This window comes from Pavona decussata, unplaced genomic scaffold, assembly GCF_977016875.1.
Source record: "Pavona decussata unplaced genomic scaffold, jaPavDecu1.1 SCAFFOLD_102, whole genome shotgun sequence".
NCBI lineage: Eukaryota > Metazoa > Cnidaria > Anthozoa > Scleractinia > Agariciidae > Pavona > Pavona decussata.
This window is the reverse complement of record NW_028145517.1, coordinates 4276918-4291953: the sequence shown is the minus strand read 5'-3', so window position 1 is coordinate 4291953 and position 15036 is coordinate 4276918. Positions and strand designations below refer to the sequence as shown.

The 15036-nt window shown below is 43.2% G+C and overlaps 1 protein-coding gene across 9 annotated transcripts in view; it reads left to right on the top strand.

The window, feature by feature from the left end:
* LOC146471753 (kinase D-interacting substrate of 220 kDa B-like) overlaps window positions 1-14618 on the top strand; it is a 46316-nt gene extending 31698 nt beyond the window's left edge. For all 9 annotated transcript variants that reach the window (XM_085120279.1, XM_085120276.1, XM_085120275.1 and 6 more), the window contains 9 exons: window positions 2705-2803; window positions 3758-3856; window positions 4993-5170; window positions 5401-5568; window positions 5970-7942; window positions 8581-8652; window positions 9237-9439; window positions 10318-10382; window positions 11792-14618. In XM_085120279.1, the coding sequence (XP_084976405.1) occupies window positions 2705-2803; window positions 3758-3856; window positions 4993-5170; window positions 5401-5568; window positions 5970-7942; window positions 8581-8652; window positions 9237-9439; window positions 10318-10382; window positions 11792-13161 (4227 nt within the window). In that variant the 3' untranslated portion in view covers window positions 13162-14618. The remainder of the gene's footprint in view (window positions 1-2704; window positions 2804-3757; window positions 3857-4992; window positions 5171-5400; window positions 5569-5969; window positions 7943-8580; window positions 8653-9236; window positions 9440-10317; window positions 10383-11791) is intronic.
* Window positions 14619-15036: the final 418 nt, after the last annotated feature.

Below are 15036 nucleotides of genomic sequence, written 5' to 3'. Positions count from 1 at the left end.
TAATGTGTTTTCGATTCTTTCCACCCGGATTCATTTCATTGTATGTCGATTTTTATAGCTTTACTCAGTTTCCGCTAAGAAGTGGCTGTCAGTGGGGTCAACCGAGTAATGCTGGCAATTTTCTTTATCATAGGCGTATGTAAAACAAACGCTGTGGCTATATACATGCCCGGCAGCCGGGCACGGTCTCAAAAAGACTAAATAGCCGGCAGGCAAAAAATTTTCACCAAATTTCCCCAGAAAACCTTTCCCAAATCTCATGAAACTTTTAGATGTTCGTTTAGAAATGTCAAGCGATTCAAAAATTTTCACCAATGAACATCTAATAGTTTCATGAGGTTTGGGAAAGGCTTTCTGGGGAAATTTGGTGAAAATATTTTACTGCCGGGCATCAAGTCTTTTTGAGACAGTGCCCGGCTGCCGGGCATATAGCCGCAAAAATAGAGGGAAAATGATCTGTTATCTCCTGTGGATCACAATTACGGCTTTATAATAAGAACAAAAATATTTTGAGATAAATTGCGTGTAGCTACTATTGCCCAGTTTAGTTGGACAGTTCCTGTCTGTTCTGTGACTTCCGTGCGGCTTCGAACTGGAGAGCGGAGGATATAAAGTAGGGAAGATGATTTCTTTCTGCCTTCAAAGCTGATGGCTCAAAATGTCAGAAACGTTCAATATTATGTTCATATGTAGGTAAGATAAGGTATCAAAGTCATACAAATGAACTGAGTGAAAACTTGTTTTGCTGTTTCCAGACTAAATTCTAAAGTTTTCGCTGCCAACTTACTAAACCTATACCCCATTTTAAACAGTTTTTAACTGATCGAAGCCTTTTTGAGGGTAATTAAAGGACTGCTGTTATCACAAGTCATTGGATCTTACGCCTCCGCTAATATTCAAATTCGTAAGTTCTCTTTAACAAGAACAGCTGGGAGAACTTAGCACTTGGTCATGATAGTCTCACGCCAACCACTACTACAAAGAATGTATGATAGCTTTGTGCGCGTGACGGAGCCAAAGTGCGCTTTGTGACCAAACAATGTTTACATTTGTGATTCGATAACGGACTTTTTAGGTATTAGGAGGCAAATTTTAGCGGGTTTGCCATGATCTGCCTTCCCCAGAATTACAGGTGTTGTTTCAGGGGCACAATAATCATTAATGCCGTAGTTCTCCGCTGAAGTCAAATCGTAGCTGTTAACTTTTGGGTCTGGATGAAATCCGAAAGTACGACCACCCAGCACTTACTTTCCTGTGGTGCTGTTTATTATGCTGTACAAGGTGGTTATAACTTTTGAGTCTGTGGATGAAATCCTAACGTGTGACCATTCAAATGAAAGCTATTGAGCAGTACTTTCCCATGGTAATCAGTGTTATTATGCTGTACAAGGTGGTTCTAACTTTTGAGTCTGTGGATGAAATCCTAAAGTGTGACCATTCAAATGAAAGCTACTGAGCAATAGTTTGCTGTGGTACTGTTTATTATACTGTGCAATGCAAGCTGGTTCTAAATTTGGGGTCCATGGATGAAATCCTGAAGTGTGGCAATTCATTTTGAAAGCTACTGGGCATTACATTCACGTGGTGTTGTTTATAATGTTGTACAAGGTGGTTCTAACGTGTGAGTCTGTCAATGAAATCTTCATGTGGTGTGACTATTGAAATAGAGCTAGAGACCTCTGAGTACTACTCTCATTTTTCCATCTTTTGCAATATCAATTGGAAGTTTTTTCCAAGCACTTTTGGAAGTGACTGATTCACTCGTAAGATGAAACCATGCGTGATGTTTTGAATTCATTCTTATTAGACGATCAAAACTATGTTTACTTGCTCATCAATCAGACGATTTAAATTAAGAGGGCGAGAAATTCTTGGGCATCCTATTTTGTTTTGATAGAAACTACAGGTGGTGAAGTCGGGAGGTTTTGCGGTTCATTTTGATATTGGTCCGAAATAAATTATTAAAAACCAGGTTTCATCCGCAGGCTCAAACCAGACAACCACATTTTATGTGCCAAGTTTTCATGGGTCTGGAGTGAAAACAAATTAAGTTAAAACACTATCGTACGTTTGATGGGATCTGAATTACGATGTCAAGTATCTCAAGTGCTTCCGTTACCGAGTATCTTATGTACAAAGTACAAGTATGTATATGGTTTTCACTACACTTTATACTAGTTTGTTAAAGATTAAATAACCTCGGATTGAATTCACTGTTTAAATCTTCTTTAATTTGGAAAACGAAAGTTTGTCTCGTATCGTTTGCCGTGACTTGAAGCAGAAGTCTGTCTTGATACGAACAGACAAACTAAGATTATTTCAGTGTAAAAATGATAATATGGAATTGTTTTGACAACGCTTGAGTGATGGTAGATTGAGTTGAGGTTCTATAACACTCCGATAACACAATAGCTTGCATGCTTTCCCTCGCTGTCCAGTGTGTCTTCAAGGGCCGACGACTACCTATGTTTGACAAGTTCGAAAACAGTGATTGCGTACGTAACAAATTTAGAGACTAACATCGAACAAGTTCGTTATCTTTTCAATCAAGTTTTTCTGTCGCTTGTTGAATATCGCAGCTCTATTTCATGGTAAATTGGTGTGTTTTGGCTTCGATATTGTGTGCGCCTAATGAGGCATATTTTCAAGATTTCTATCTGTACATGCATGTATGCTAGATGTAGTAACATGGACTTCTTCTTAGGAGAGGAAGACAGCATTATTTCACGCGGTGGAAAAGGGCCACGTCTTAATTGTCAAAGAACTGCTCGACGCTGGAGCTAACACTGAGACGACAAACAAGGTATGGAGATATCTGCCTCATGAAATCCAACATGGCGGCTTTTTTGTTTACCGCAATGACAGCAATCCCATGTTTCTCGAAACAATCCTCTTTCACATTTCTTTAATCTTATAAAAATTTCGTTTCAACTTTCATTTATTCTCTTTGTATAAAACTGGAAATTACTACATCGCCATGATCTCGTCGAAAGACTACTTCCCTGTAGTCTGCAATGTAACGGCAACCCTCCCCTCCCCCCCCCCCCCCCCCTGTTCTCGTTCAACCCAAAAACGTGACCTCGGTGCGACATCCAGATCGATAATAATAATCTTTTTTATAATATCTTTTATTTATGCTTTTTTTCAATGTACATGGTTGATTCTTACAATCTTGTAGTGGTGATATATAGAATTAAATTAATATTAGTTAAAATAATGTGCAAGCAAGGAAGCTAAATGAACCATTTGGTTATCTTGTGAGCTCCCGGCCCCCTGGCTAATTTAGGTTCTAGATAGCAGGCAAAAAAGAAAAAAAAAATGAAAAAGCAAAAGGAAGGAAGAACTTATTAATTGTAAAATGTTAACGTATGTTACGAGGTCAGCATAAAAGAAAATTAGTTCATTCGTTGTTCTGACAGTAAATAACGTATAATTTCTTTCGGAAAAGCAAACATTCTTTGTATGAGTTTTTTTTTTTAAAGGAGTTGGAAGGTCTTTCCAAATATCGAGAGAGCCAACTGGAAATTCAGGCTTAAATTGGTTCAATTTGTAAACTTCAAGTAGACTGCCTACCCAACAAAAAGAGTAAACTGTATTTAGGAAAACAGTAACAGCGGAACATTTGAAGCAGCGTGATCAAGCCGTGTTTATCGTTTTTCAATCCTTCCCACGCGGAAATGCTTTGGCGCTGACACTCGTTATTAGGTTATGGAGTACATAGGATGAGAGCACGTTATTCATATATTTTTTTTTTTAGGAAGGGGAGACCCCTCTCCTTCGAGCAACGCAGAAGAAGCACACAGCTATAGTGTCTTTGTTGTTAGAGAAGGGAGCCAGTGTTTCAGTAGCCGATAGGGTAAGTCGCTAAACTTGGTTAAGTAAGTCATCCTTAAAGGGACAGTATCACCCTATTTTTAGTAACACATTGAAAATCGAAAAGACGCTATTCGGTTGATAGCAGCCGAGATATAATGACCAAAATTCCATTAAAAGACTATCGGAATACAAAGAAACTATCCACGGAAATTTTTGCTTGCAAATGACCAAGATAAACATAGGTTCAAATTTGAAAACGTCGGGCCGACGTTTTCAATTTTCGCTGTCGTAACGCACTAAAAATCGGTTGTACTATTTGGTTCAACCTTTCGTCTCAGTAGAATCACTATTAATATCTTTAAATTAGCGATTTAGAAATTAATTAACGCAGTGTTCAAAGTTTAAATTTAGTGAATTTTTTTCCCAAAATCATGATATCCCCCATGATACTGCCCCTATAACTGCAAGATCACGCAATTCAAGATCGAATACCCCTTAGCTTAAGCTTGAACAGTGTTTTTCCCCGCGAGTTTTTTCGTCTGGCGTGATTTACTCCTCGCTCCTTGATTCAAAATAACAGAACAGAGGAGGAATTGTTTGCATTCTAGAAGTAAATTGTTTTGACAAAATTATGGTTGACGTTTTAGTCGCAATTTGTCATCCACTAGTCTCCTACGTACGCAGCCGTTATTAGGGTCGTCACGCTTCCGAAGCGTTGCGTGACGACCCTAATAACGACTAGCGTAGGAGACTGGTCATCCTTCGGCCAACCCCCCCCCCCCCCCCTTTTCCTTAATTTACCTTCCCTATTACCTATTCGCCCCCTTCTTTCTGGAGCTTCCCCTCTCCGTCTTGTATTTTCCGTTCCACATCCCGAGTTCCCGAATTTCCGTATCCTCCCTTTTTGTGCTTTCTATTCGAATAATTATCCCCAATCCCGCTCTCCATCCCGTATTCCCCTCCTCAGCTCATCTCTATATCCCCCGAGCTCCCATCCCCTATTTACCCACCTTATCTAATATTCCCATCCAAACCGTAGCTCCCTTCATCATCCCCTATTTCTCCCTCTCCATGCACAATTCCCTTCCCTATCCCAAAGCCCCACCCCCGTTCGTATTACCCACACGGAAATTCATACAGGCACGTTGTTCCTGACCCTCTCTTGTTTCTCGGCAGCGAGGAGACACAGCGGTTCACATCGCAGTACGAGGAAGATACCGACGCATTTGTGAGCTCCTGTTGCGGAATCCAAAGGACGCTCGGCTTCTGTATCGGCCCAATAAAGCCGGAGAAACTCCGTACAACATCGACAGGCAGCACAAGCACAGCCTGCTCACACAAATCTTCGGAACTGGTGAGGCTCAGTGTTTAGTGTCGGTTCAGTTTTGCTGTAAGCTAAAGAGGCAAACACATGGTAACATTGCACATGCATCATTCTAGTTAACAGGCAATGAATTTGTATCGTCTTGAAGGAAAGCCTACTTGATTTTCACCCCACCTTTTAACACCACGAACGTTTTAGTTTCTCGACTCAGTAAATTTGGCGGTGCTCTTTCTGATCAATGGTCGTAACGTTGTTTTCAGGCCTGTTTACTCCTGGAAAAAAGTGCAGCGAGGAAGTGATGGGTTACGAGGTGTACACCAGTGCCCTCGCGGACGTGCTGTGTGAGCCTTCGCTCACCATGCCGCTAACTGTCGGAATGTATGCGCGATGGGGAAGTGGCAAGTCTTTTGTCCTGCGAAGACTGCAAGGTATGCCATTAATGAGAGGCTCATTCTTCACTCGCGTTCTGTAGCATTTGTGTGGTATTTCTCCCTAAAAAACAGTTGCCCTGTTTCGTTTAGAGTTTACCCTGTATGTTCAAGTTATATTTTCGTGCTAGTGACAAGAGATAAGAACCTTTTTCGGCCTTGTTAGCCTTGTCTCTAACCATTGGCTGAGTCCCTCGGGAGGGTAGAAATGTTGTCCATTGCAGTTGCATGGGTCGCGTGGTCACGAATGGATAAAAGAACGAGGCATAGTCATACTTGTATTAGCTGACTTCCGGTTAAGCAGTTTACTAGACTTCCGCTCAGTCCATCCTACTGTACTTGTTATCGACTGTATATATTTTGGGGGATCTGACCGTCGTTCCTCTCTTGTCTTATTGCAGAGGAGATGCGGGAGTTCGCTCATCAAGATCTCCGGCCGATGTTTCACTTTTCTCGCTTCATATTCGTTTTGCTCCTGGTCTTTTGTACAGTGATTGGCGTTCTTCTCTCAGCCACTGTCAGCCTTGCTGCGGGAATCTCGGTCGGCGTTGGGATCTTTTTAGCGTGTTATGTTCTGTTCCTGACCGCGTATATAGCTGACAGACGCTACAACCGCGGCGAACCGTCCTGTGGAATCGGCGGTTACGTCACCAATGCGGTTGCTACAGTGAAACTGTTATGCCAGCTTGTGTTCTGTACTCCCCCGTGTCTCAGCGCAACGAAACCTAACTTGCCAGTTCGCTTCCTGTTCACAGACTTCAGCAAATTAACGTGCAGCGGAAGCGAAGCCGCCTCGTTGGTCGGAATGATCGAAACGCTGTGTGACGTTGTCGAAAAAGAGTTCGGATTCTTTGTGACCAGGTTATATAGAGTATTTCGTTCCCAGCCTTCTGAACATGACGAGACGATGACCGAGGCGCGCTGGAAACGATGCTGCTGTTGCATTCCCACGTTCACCATCTTTCTTGTTATTCTCGCGCTTGGCATGATTGCTGTCGTGTTTTTCAAGGTGTATGGGACAGGCGGTGGATCTGCCATAACAGGGATCCAAATCGCATCTGCGTCGATTGTTGGTGTGGCGGTGCTAGTTCACTTACCTACCCTGTGCTCTATCTTGTACTCGTTGGTCTTCTCGCAGAAAAAGCGGATTTCTGTTGTAGCCACGCAACTAGGGCTCAAAGAAGAAGGCTTCATACACGCGCTTAAACAAGAAGTCGAGCTGTTAACGGACTTGGTGAATTGCGTGGATGGATTCACGAGACATCAGACACGGGTAGTGATTCTTATCGATGGGTTAGATAACTCGGAGCAGTCTAAAGTATTGCAGCTGCTTGATTCAGTGAACTTGCTCTTCACTGACCCAGATGCGCCTTTTATCATCCTAATGGCGTTAGACCCGAGGGTCATTATCAGAGCCATTGATCAAAGCTTCAGTAGTATTCTGCGTGAATCACACATCAGCGCATCGGATTATCTCAAAAGCATTGTGCAGTTACCTTTCTACCTCCCTGAACCTAAGACAAACTACACCGGGGTGTTACCCCCAGGGGTACTCACCCTCCTGGAGGAGCTCAGGGGTGAAGCCCCATCGGGGGCGGAAGCTCCACCCGAGCGGGCAAGCGTCTTGACTGGAGATGGGCTGGAGTGGGACGATGAAATGTTAGAATACAGCGATGAAAACAGTGTGCCGCACAGAATGGCACGTGACTTTCACAACTGTAATGGCGGAGTGGCGAGCCGGGTACATCCTGATTTGGAGTTGCATCACTCTATGTTGTACCAGCCCGCTCGGGAGGAGGAAGAGCATTGTTTGGATCATCAAAAGCTGCTTGATCGAGAGCTGGAGCTCGAGGAACGCCGTCGACTTTCCACCGACCTTGCTCAAGTCCTGGCCGATAACGAGACTGTGAATCCTTTGGGTGTTAAGCGCCTCATGAATATCATTTCATTAACTTGCCGGCTCCTACGCGCCCGCGGTATCGAATACTCGTGGAAGCGACTGGCTGCGTGGGCGAGTGTAGTCGATGGGTGGCCGTACAAGACCTCCTGGCTGGTGCTGCTTATAGAGGACAGCAACACTCGACTGCAAGACAGCGTTTCTTTGAAAGATCTTTACGAAGCCACGTTGTCCGCCATGCCAGTGATCAGTGAAGTGGATTGCGCTGTTGATGGAGACCCAGTGTATTTCGAAACGTTCCTAGCCAGTCATTACCCGCTCCTAAGCACGGCGGACGTACGGCGTTTCCTGCCGTGCACGGTGCACTTAGATCCATCGCTACGCAGGCAGATGGTCGAATGTTTGCAGGCTGCGAGTTCCGTGACTGGGAATAAATCGGACGCAGGGAGCGTGGGAAAAGGAAACATGCATCTTCGGGTGAGTGAATTTATCAGGATTTAGTAGAGCATTGTTCAAGTGAGTGTTGCAAAAAGAAAAAAAGTAACGGTGCTCGCTCTGGTCAATCACAACAAAGAAAAACATGTAATCGACCAATAAGGACTCGAGGCAACTGATGAGCATCCCAAAGCGCGGGAAAACTCACGCGATGGATAATGGTCTTAGTTCTGATTGGCCAACTAACGGGCGTAGTGAGCAAAATCAAAGCAATCACGAATCACTTTTGGCGTTCAACTGAAAACCCCACTAGCACGTCCACTGTTCGAAACAGTGGTATCTTCCTGAATTTTCTTATTGTACAGTGACTTTGTCCCCGCTTCCTCCAACAGATGGGAACATAGCGATTCTTTGTCTTGTAGGATGAATCCTAGGATACGCTTGTTAAGTGTCTGCAATTTAGCCGAATTTCGAGAACTGCAGAAATGCCACACACTTGTGCTATAATGAAAATGAGGAAGAATGAAACTCATCCTCGTCCCCAGGGCTTTTTCCTGCTAATACAATGGAAAAGCCCTGGGGACGAGTTTGAATAAAAGCTCTATAGAGCCTCAGCGTAGTATGCTTAGAAATCAGTTATGAAAATCTGATTCGTCGCTAATTTTTGTTTCTGACTTCAGGTTGGCGCCACAGCCAGTACCTATAAGCAAGCCAACTTAGCTTCTCTGACAATCGAGGATGTTTGTAAGCAGGTCAGTATACAATATTTCGCGTTGATTACGTTGCTGGTTTTCCACTTCTGTATCCGACGTTGTACACAACTGCAGTGAAAAAGGCAACGATGGACACAGGTGAAAACCTCCGCGTGCAAGGGCTTGAAACTAGGTGCCAAGAGTCGTTGCTAAGGTGACGTGACGGTTGAGGTTGATAGCGCGCGTACGTTCATAAGTTCCATGAGTCTGCCGTAGAAAGGGAATTTCTTCGTCTCGAGTACTCGATAAATTTTTCCTTAAATAATTAACTTTTCTACGTTAAAGAAAATTGTCTTCTGGTGTTGTTTTGCCATCTTGAAGACGAGCTGCACAAAGCTTTATGACATCATGCTCACTCGTTCCCAGTGAGCACAACATGAGAAGAACGAAACTGTGCGAACTCTTGTGCTTATGTCGTTTCTGTCCTCACTAGCTTATGCTTACGGTAATACTTTTGCTATCTTTATGTGGTTATAATGAAACCCAGCCTTGCTAATCGAATGTAAATCAACCTAGATCATCCCCTCCCCCGTGAACAGTGAAATCGCACGCTTGATCATATCATTTGATCGCACGTTTTTCAGGTCGCCGAGTTGGACGGCTTGGACCAGAAACAGATTTCCACTTATCAAACAGTTATCACAGAAAACAACATCAATGGTAAAGTGCTCTCCACGTGTGACCTGAATGAACTGGGACAGATCATGGCCATGACATTTGGTGATTGGCAGCTTTTCCGCGCTTGGATATTAACCGCCCGAAATCCTGGTCAGGAATGCTCCATGTGGTATGTGTGTGCTTGTTTACGTCCCTAATTCATGTTCTCTCTCCTTTGCTTGGTACTCCTTCCCGGCTCCAAATATGTGATTGAATGCCAAATGACATCAAGCAGCCTCACAGAGAAGCACTACTAAACAGCTTTCGTTTGAGTTTTATTGGAGTTTGACACAGACTTGAGTAGAGCCCATGTAGTGGTCGTTTCCTTTGCGTGAGCGCGGAAGCATAAAGCGAGAAAAGAAGTAAAAAAATTGCGTTGCTCCAGTTTTTATCATCATCATCATCATCATCATCATCATTGTTATTATTTATTGCTTTTGCTTGCTTCTCGTGCTCGCTTTGGAAAGGAAACGATTGCTACGCAGGTCAACTTGAATGTAGAAGAACTCTTGGCTAGTTTCTAGGCCTCTCTGTGTATTGTTCCGGTCAATCCGTTTCGGGTCAAGTGCTCTGAGCGAAAAAGTGGCCGTTCGTCTCGGATACGTTTTCAAAACGGATGGGTCAATTTCATTCTGTTAAAATTCGTAATTAGCTGTGAGGCTTAGGGGAATCAAACAAAAAAAAGCTATACGGAGGTTCATATGTGTATAATTAATTTCTTTTTTGTGATTCCCCTTAACCTCGGAGCCAAGTTAGAATTTAAATAGTATATATACTATAGGGACTAAAGAAATAATGTCAATTTTCAGAAAGCATGATATTCCTTTTAATCATTTAAAGCTTGTCTATCTCGCATGTTTCATCATCATTTGTGAACGCCCGCATCTCTGTAGTCGTGTTCATACGAGTCCCCAGTGTAGTTCATCTCAACTCGCTCTCTCCTTTCCTTCGTGTTCACACTATTTTCCATTGCTTTCATCTGAACTCGTCCTCAATCATTTCTTCCAGTCACAGTAATAGCAGATGTGTTAGTCCAGGAGAGATGAACTGCCAGCTACTCAAGACATCAACAGGTTAGACTGAACATGCATGCGGCTGGGCTGTCTTTTCCTTTTCCATCTTCTGTTTCTAACTACACGAAAAGCAGTTGATATTACTCTTAATTATTATTACCGCTGTAAAAGGGTACGGCTGTCTATTTAATTTTTTTTACTTGCTTGATCAAATCTTCATGTTCTCGTATGAAAATCGAAAAACAAAATTCGTGTCATTTTTCTTTCCCGCGTTTGAGGTGTATAAAAGTGTCAAATTTCACTTCCTGTTGGGTACAATACCGTGCAAGACGGGAGACTGGGGGATACTAGAGCTGTGACGTCAATACGGGAACGCTAGTCTCACCATTTCTCTATTCCTCGGTTGTTTTTCGTGTGCAGAGGAAGAAACCTGCGTAGACGAAAACATGAATGGGTTTGTTGAATACTCAGAATGAAAGCAAACAATAAGCAACGAACCGCACAACGAAAATGCTGCAGGTATACGCAGGATCTATAAAAGATCTAATCAGCCAAAAATATAAATGACTCAAATTTCTACAAGGCTGATCGGACTGCGTAGAAAACTTAACATGACAGCGACATGATAGAGACCAAACCGAGAATCAACAGAATCCGGCAACCTTGGACAGCTGTTTCGAGCTGGTTGGCTCTCGTCACCACGGTGTAGCACAGCAAAAAGTAGAACAACAACGCGAGTCGAGTGTTCTACCAAATGCACGTGGTAGCCGATTTCGGATGGGCCCAAATTCAGACATCCGTCCACGTCATAGCGCGTGACTACGAACAATGAACAAAAGAACTGAAATATCATGTCGATGTCGCAATAAGTTAAATGAGAAAAGCAAAACTTTCCTTCACAGAATGAATGAAACAACTGAGGAATAGAGAAACTGCGAGACTAAGCGTTCCTGTATTGACGTCAAAGCTCTACTATCCCCAGTCTCCCGTCTTACCGCGTTTTCTCTGACCCCAGGTTTTCTTTTTTCTCTGGCTTCAATGTGTTACAGTGCACGTAACAATTTGGACTGCTCTCCAAGTCCATAACCAGCAATTGAATATCTAAACCGGAACCAGTCCGGTCCAGTCCAGAAAGCAAATGTTTTGTGGCACACTTTTCGCGAAGCAGTCAAAACTCGGGATATACACGGACAATGGATGATATGATCGGAGACTGTTCGAGACTTTTCCGTTACTCTCCGGATAACTATGCGAGTATTTGCCGAAATCGTTACTTGATGCACCAACATCTTACGGAGAACAGGGTGGCATGATCTGTACACACACAAAAGAGATAGCCCATATTATTATCTGGGTTTTTTATTTATGAATGGGAAGATTATCTATAATAACTCTATGCGTCAAGACTGTTAGACGATTCGGTATTGTGAGCTAATTCCCAAATCATTTTTATCATGCCCCATTGATAGGTGCATGGGATCAAGCCAGTCCACTGACCGCTCCTGGGAGAAGCAGCGTAGGCTCAGCGGACCAGGTTCGGCCAGAGTCTCCTTCATCGAAAGCCCCGGATATAGTGCTGCAGCCTCCCTCGGTGCCAGAGAGCGAGGAGGAAGACAATAACTGCGAGACTGTGGGCACGGTGGAGACAGAGCTGGAGAGAGAGGAAGCCGTATTGAAGCAGGACGAGATGTTTAAAGACGACGAAGAAGAGGACGAAGAGAAATTAAATGACGAGGCTGATTTTGGGTTGAAGAAAAGTAAAATTGACAAGGACAATGTTCTTATTTCAATCGAGGACGATATTAATCTGCCTCCTCAGCCGGAAATCCCCGCGGTTTTTGATAATGGAGATGATGACAATGACGACGAACTCCCTGTACCTCCCCCGTGCGGGGCCGATTTGATAACGTTCAGTGAATCAGAGGATCAGAGAGATCGCTCTGATCTTGAGCACGAGTTTTTTAAGGTCCAATCGGCTTCTCCAGCTGCACAAGGGGAGAAGCATACGAACATTTTGCCCGGAATCGAGTGCACATGCGAAAACCTGCAACGTTTACAGACAATTAAACCGGTGCAAGAATTAAAAACGTCCAACAACTCTCTTTTTTTTGACACGCGGGAAGACGGTGCAGATGTGGATCGTCCGGCACCTATTGTGCTAACTCGAAACAGAAATGGACCAATCAAGGCTGTCGTGGCTGTCAAGCGAAGTAACAGTGCTTCCGTAAGCAGAAGCAGCAGTACCAGTTCTGGTTCATTTCGATCACCTCTTCCCCAGTCCATTTCGGTTGACTTGAGTCGTGAGATATCTACGCGAAGCCTCCCAATTCGCCAACAGTCGTTACCAGAGCCCAGAAATATGCAGCGGCCTTATTCTTCCACCGATGTCGTCACCATCGGGAACGCACAAAAAACAGTGAAAAAGTCTGAAGGGCGCCCGCAGGTTGATATGGACAGCGAACCAGAGCCTTTTGCGCAGGCCTCGGATCTGTTGATCCCTAAAACCTCAAAAGAGGAGAAAGACTTGAATCGGTATAGTTGTGACTCAAATGACTTTCCACCTCCCCCACCGTCCATCGAGGATACCTCAACTACTGATCAAGGGGACTCCCCCTGGGTGCCGCTTATGTCTCGATTTCAGATAGAGGACGGTGCCTTATTTATTTCAGAAAGTGAGGAGCCGTTATTACCGCAGCGCCGTCCCAGGCCCAAGACATCAACAGGCGTGAACGATCAGAAGGTGCCCAAATTCCGATCTTATACGCCGAAGGCGAAACCAACGTATGTGGAGGTTAAAGACAGTGAAGACCAAAACCAGAAAAGTGAGACTTGCGTTTAAAGAACATTACAGCGCTACTCTGTGGATTGTGATCGATCAAGGTCCATTGCACGTGTCGAGCACGTGTCCGACGTTTCCTATCATCCGGATAGATTATTGTCGTCCCAGAGCCCTGCCGGGGACGTTCTCGCTACATTTAGTTTCTGAGAGTTTGTGTCAGACTTAGTGTGCCGTCCTTGTACGTTTTCACATATGAAGTGCATAAATTGTCTTGCCCATATATAGCAAAGTTTGGTGAACTCGAAAACGTTTAGGGCGTGTTCTTTTCAGCATCATCCATTTTCAGTGGAAGGAGACTGAGCGGAATACGTTGTTCTTGGGATTACCCGCTCCAGAAGATGTGGGGAGTCTAGACAATGAACAAACATGATGTTATAAAGCGATCGAGTTGCTGTGCACTGCAACACACCTCCTGGAATGTCCTCCTTATTCAAAACTACCTTCATCTCACGATTGATCTCTGTCGCTGTTGTACAAAGTTTCTCGCCCCACAAACGATCCCACTATCACTCAAGGAGTCGGATTCGTTTCCAGACTCTCTACTGAAAGTGAAAATATGAAATTCATACTTTTGAACTGATCATTCACTTATTAATTCTTTCACTCGCTTCAAGCCTGAATTTTTTTAGGCTTTCTTTTCACAACCGCTCAAGTTGCGGATATAACTGCCATGTTCATTCACTTGTTCAGTCTTTCTTCCGCAGTTCAAATGGTTGAACTTCATATATTCACTTTCATCTCATCATCTCTACGGGTATATTAAAAATTCACAATATTACCAGCTCCCAGTTGGCTTGATAGCTCAATTGGTAGAGCACTACAGCGGTATCGCAGAGCTCATGGGTGCGAATCCCGTTAAAAAAAGAAAACAATCGGGCTTTCTTTTCGCAACTGCTTTAAGTTGCCCATATAATTACAACAATCATTCACTTATTCAGAATCGCCACTGTTTTTGGAGTGGGCAATCCCTAGAATTGTCTGGTCCCAAATGCACCCCAAGAGCAAGGATTTGTTCAAATTTATTTGCGAACTCAGTGTGTGGGTGTGAGATTAATTGAGAGTTGAATTTTTTTTCTATAGACAGTGAGGATTCACGAATAGATCAATTTTTATAGTATCAGTACGTACTCTTTGTTTTTATTTTTTATTAATTTGTTAATATTTAGAGCAACATTTTCAAGAGAAGTGTACCAAGTTACCCTATTATCAAATAATTAAGATTTTTAGAATGTTTATTATTTTTGTTTCGGATTTTACACTGAATCCGTTATTGGAGCACAGTGAAGAGTGAAAGCTAATGCATTCTTTGTAAGAACTTAATATACTACTTGTATTAAGTGATAATTGAAATCTATTTATTTACGGTTGGTGTTGACAGGGCCAATGAGCTCAAGAATAGAATGTATAAAGGAAAGTGGTTGAACTGCAAATTAACATATAAACAAAACTTTCATCCTGACCTCAGTGTGGTTTTTATATGTAGTTTTTCGGTCCTCAGCGCGTGCACAGCACCACCCACATGTACACAATGGGTTAGCGTACCTTTTTTTTTCAAAGAGTTGGTAACTTCGTCCAGTAGAAAAAGTCGTTATCCACCGAAAAAAGAAACTTCGTCTAGGACATAACGACTAATTCACCCCGGGGGGGGGGGGGGGGGGCATATATAAGTTCTATGAGTATGTGCCGCTGTGAAGGGTATGGTTTTCAGCGAGTTTACTCTCGAATAGGGTATGGAAATTGAGGAGTTTTGATCTAGAATAGGATATCATTTTCCAGAAAACTAATCAATTGCCTGAAGAATTTACTCTCACTCTATACTAGGTTTCCCGGGAAATGACCCTTAAAAAACGTGTTTTAGTTGTTGTTGTTGTTGTT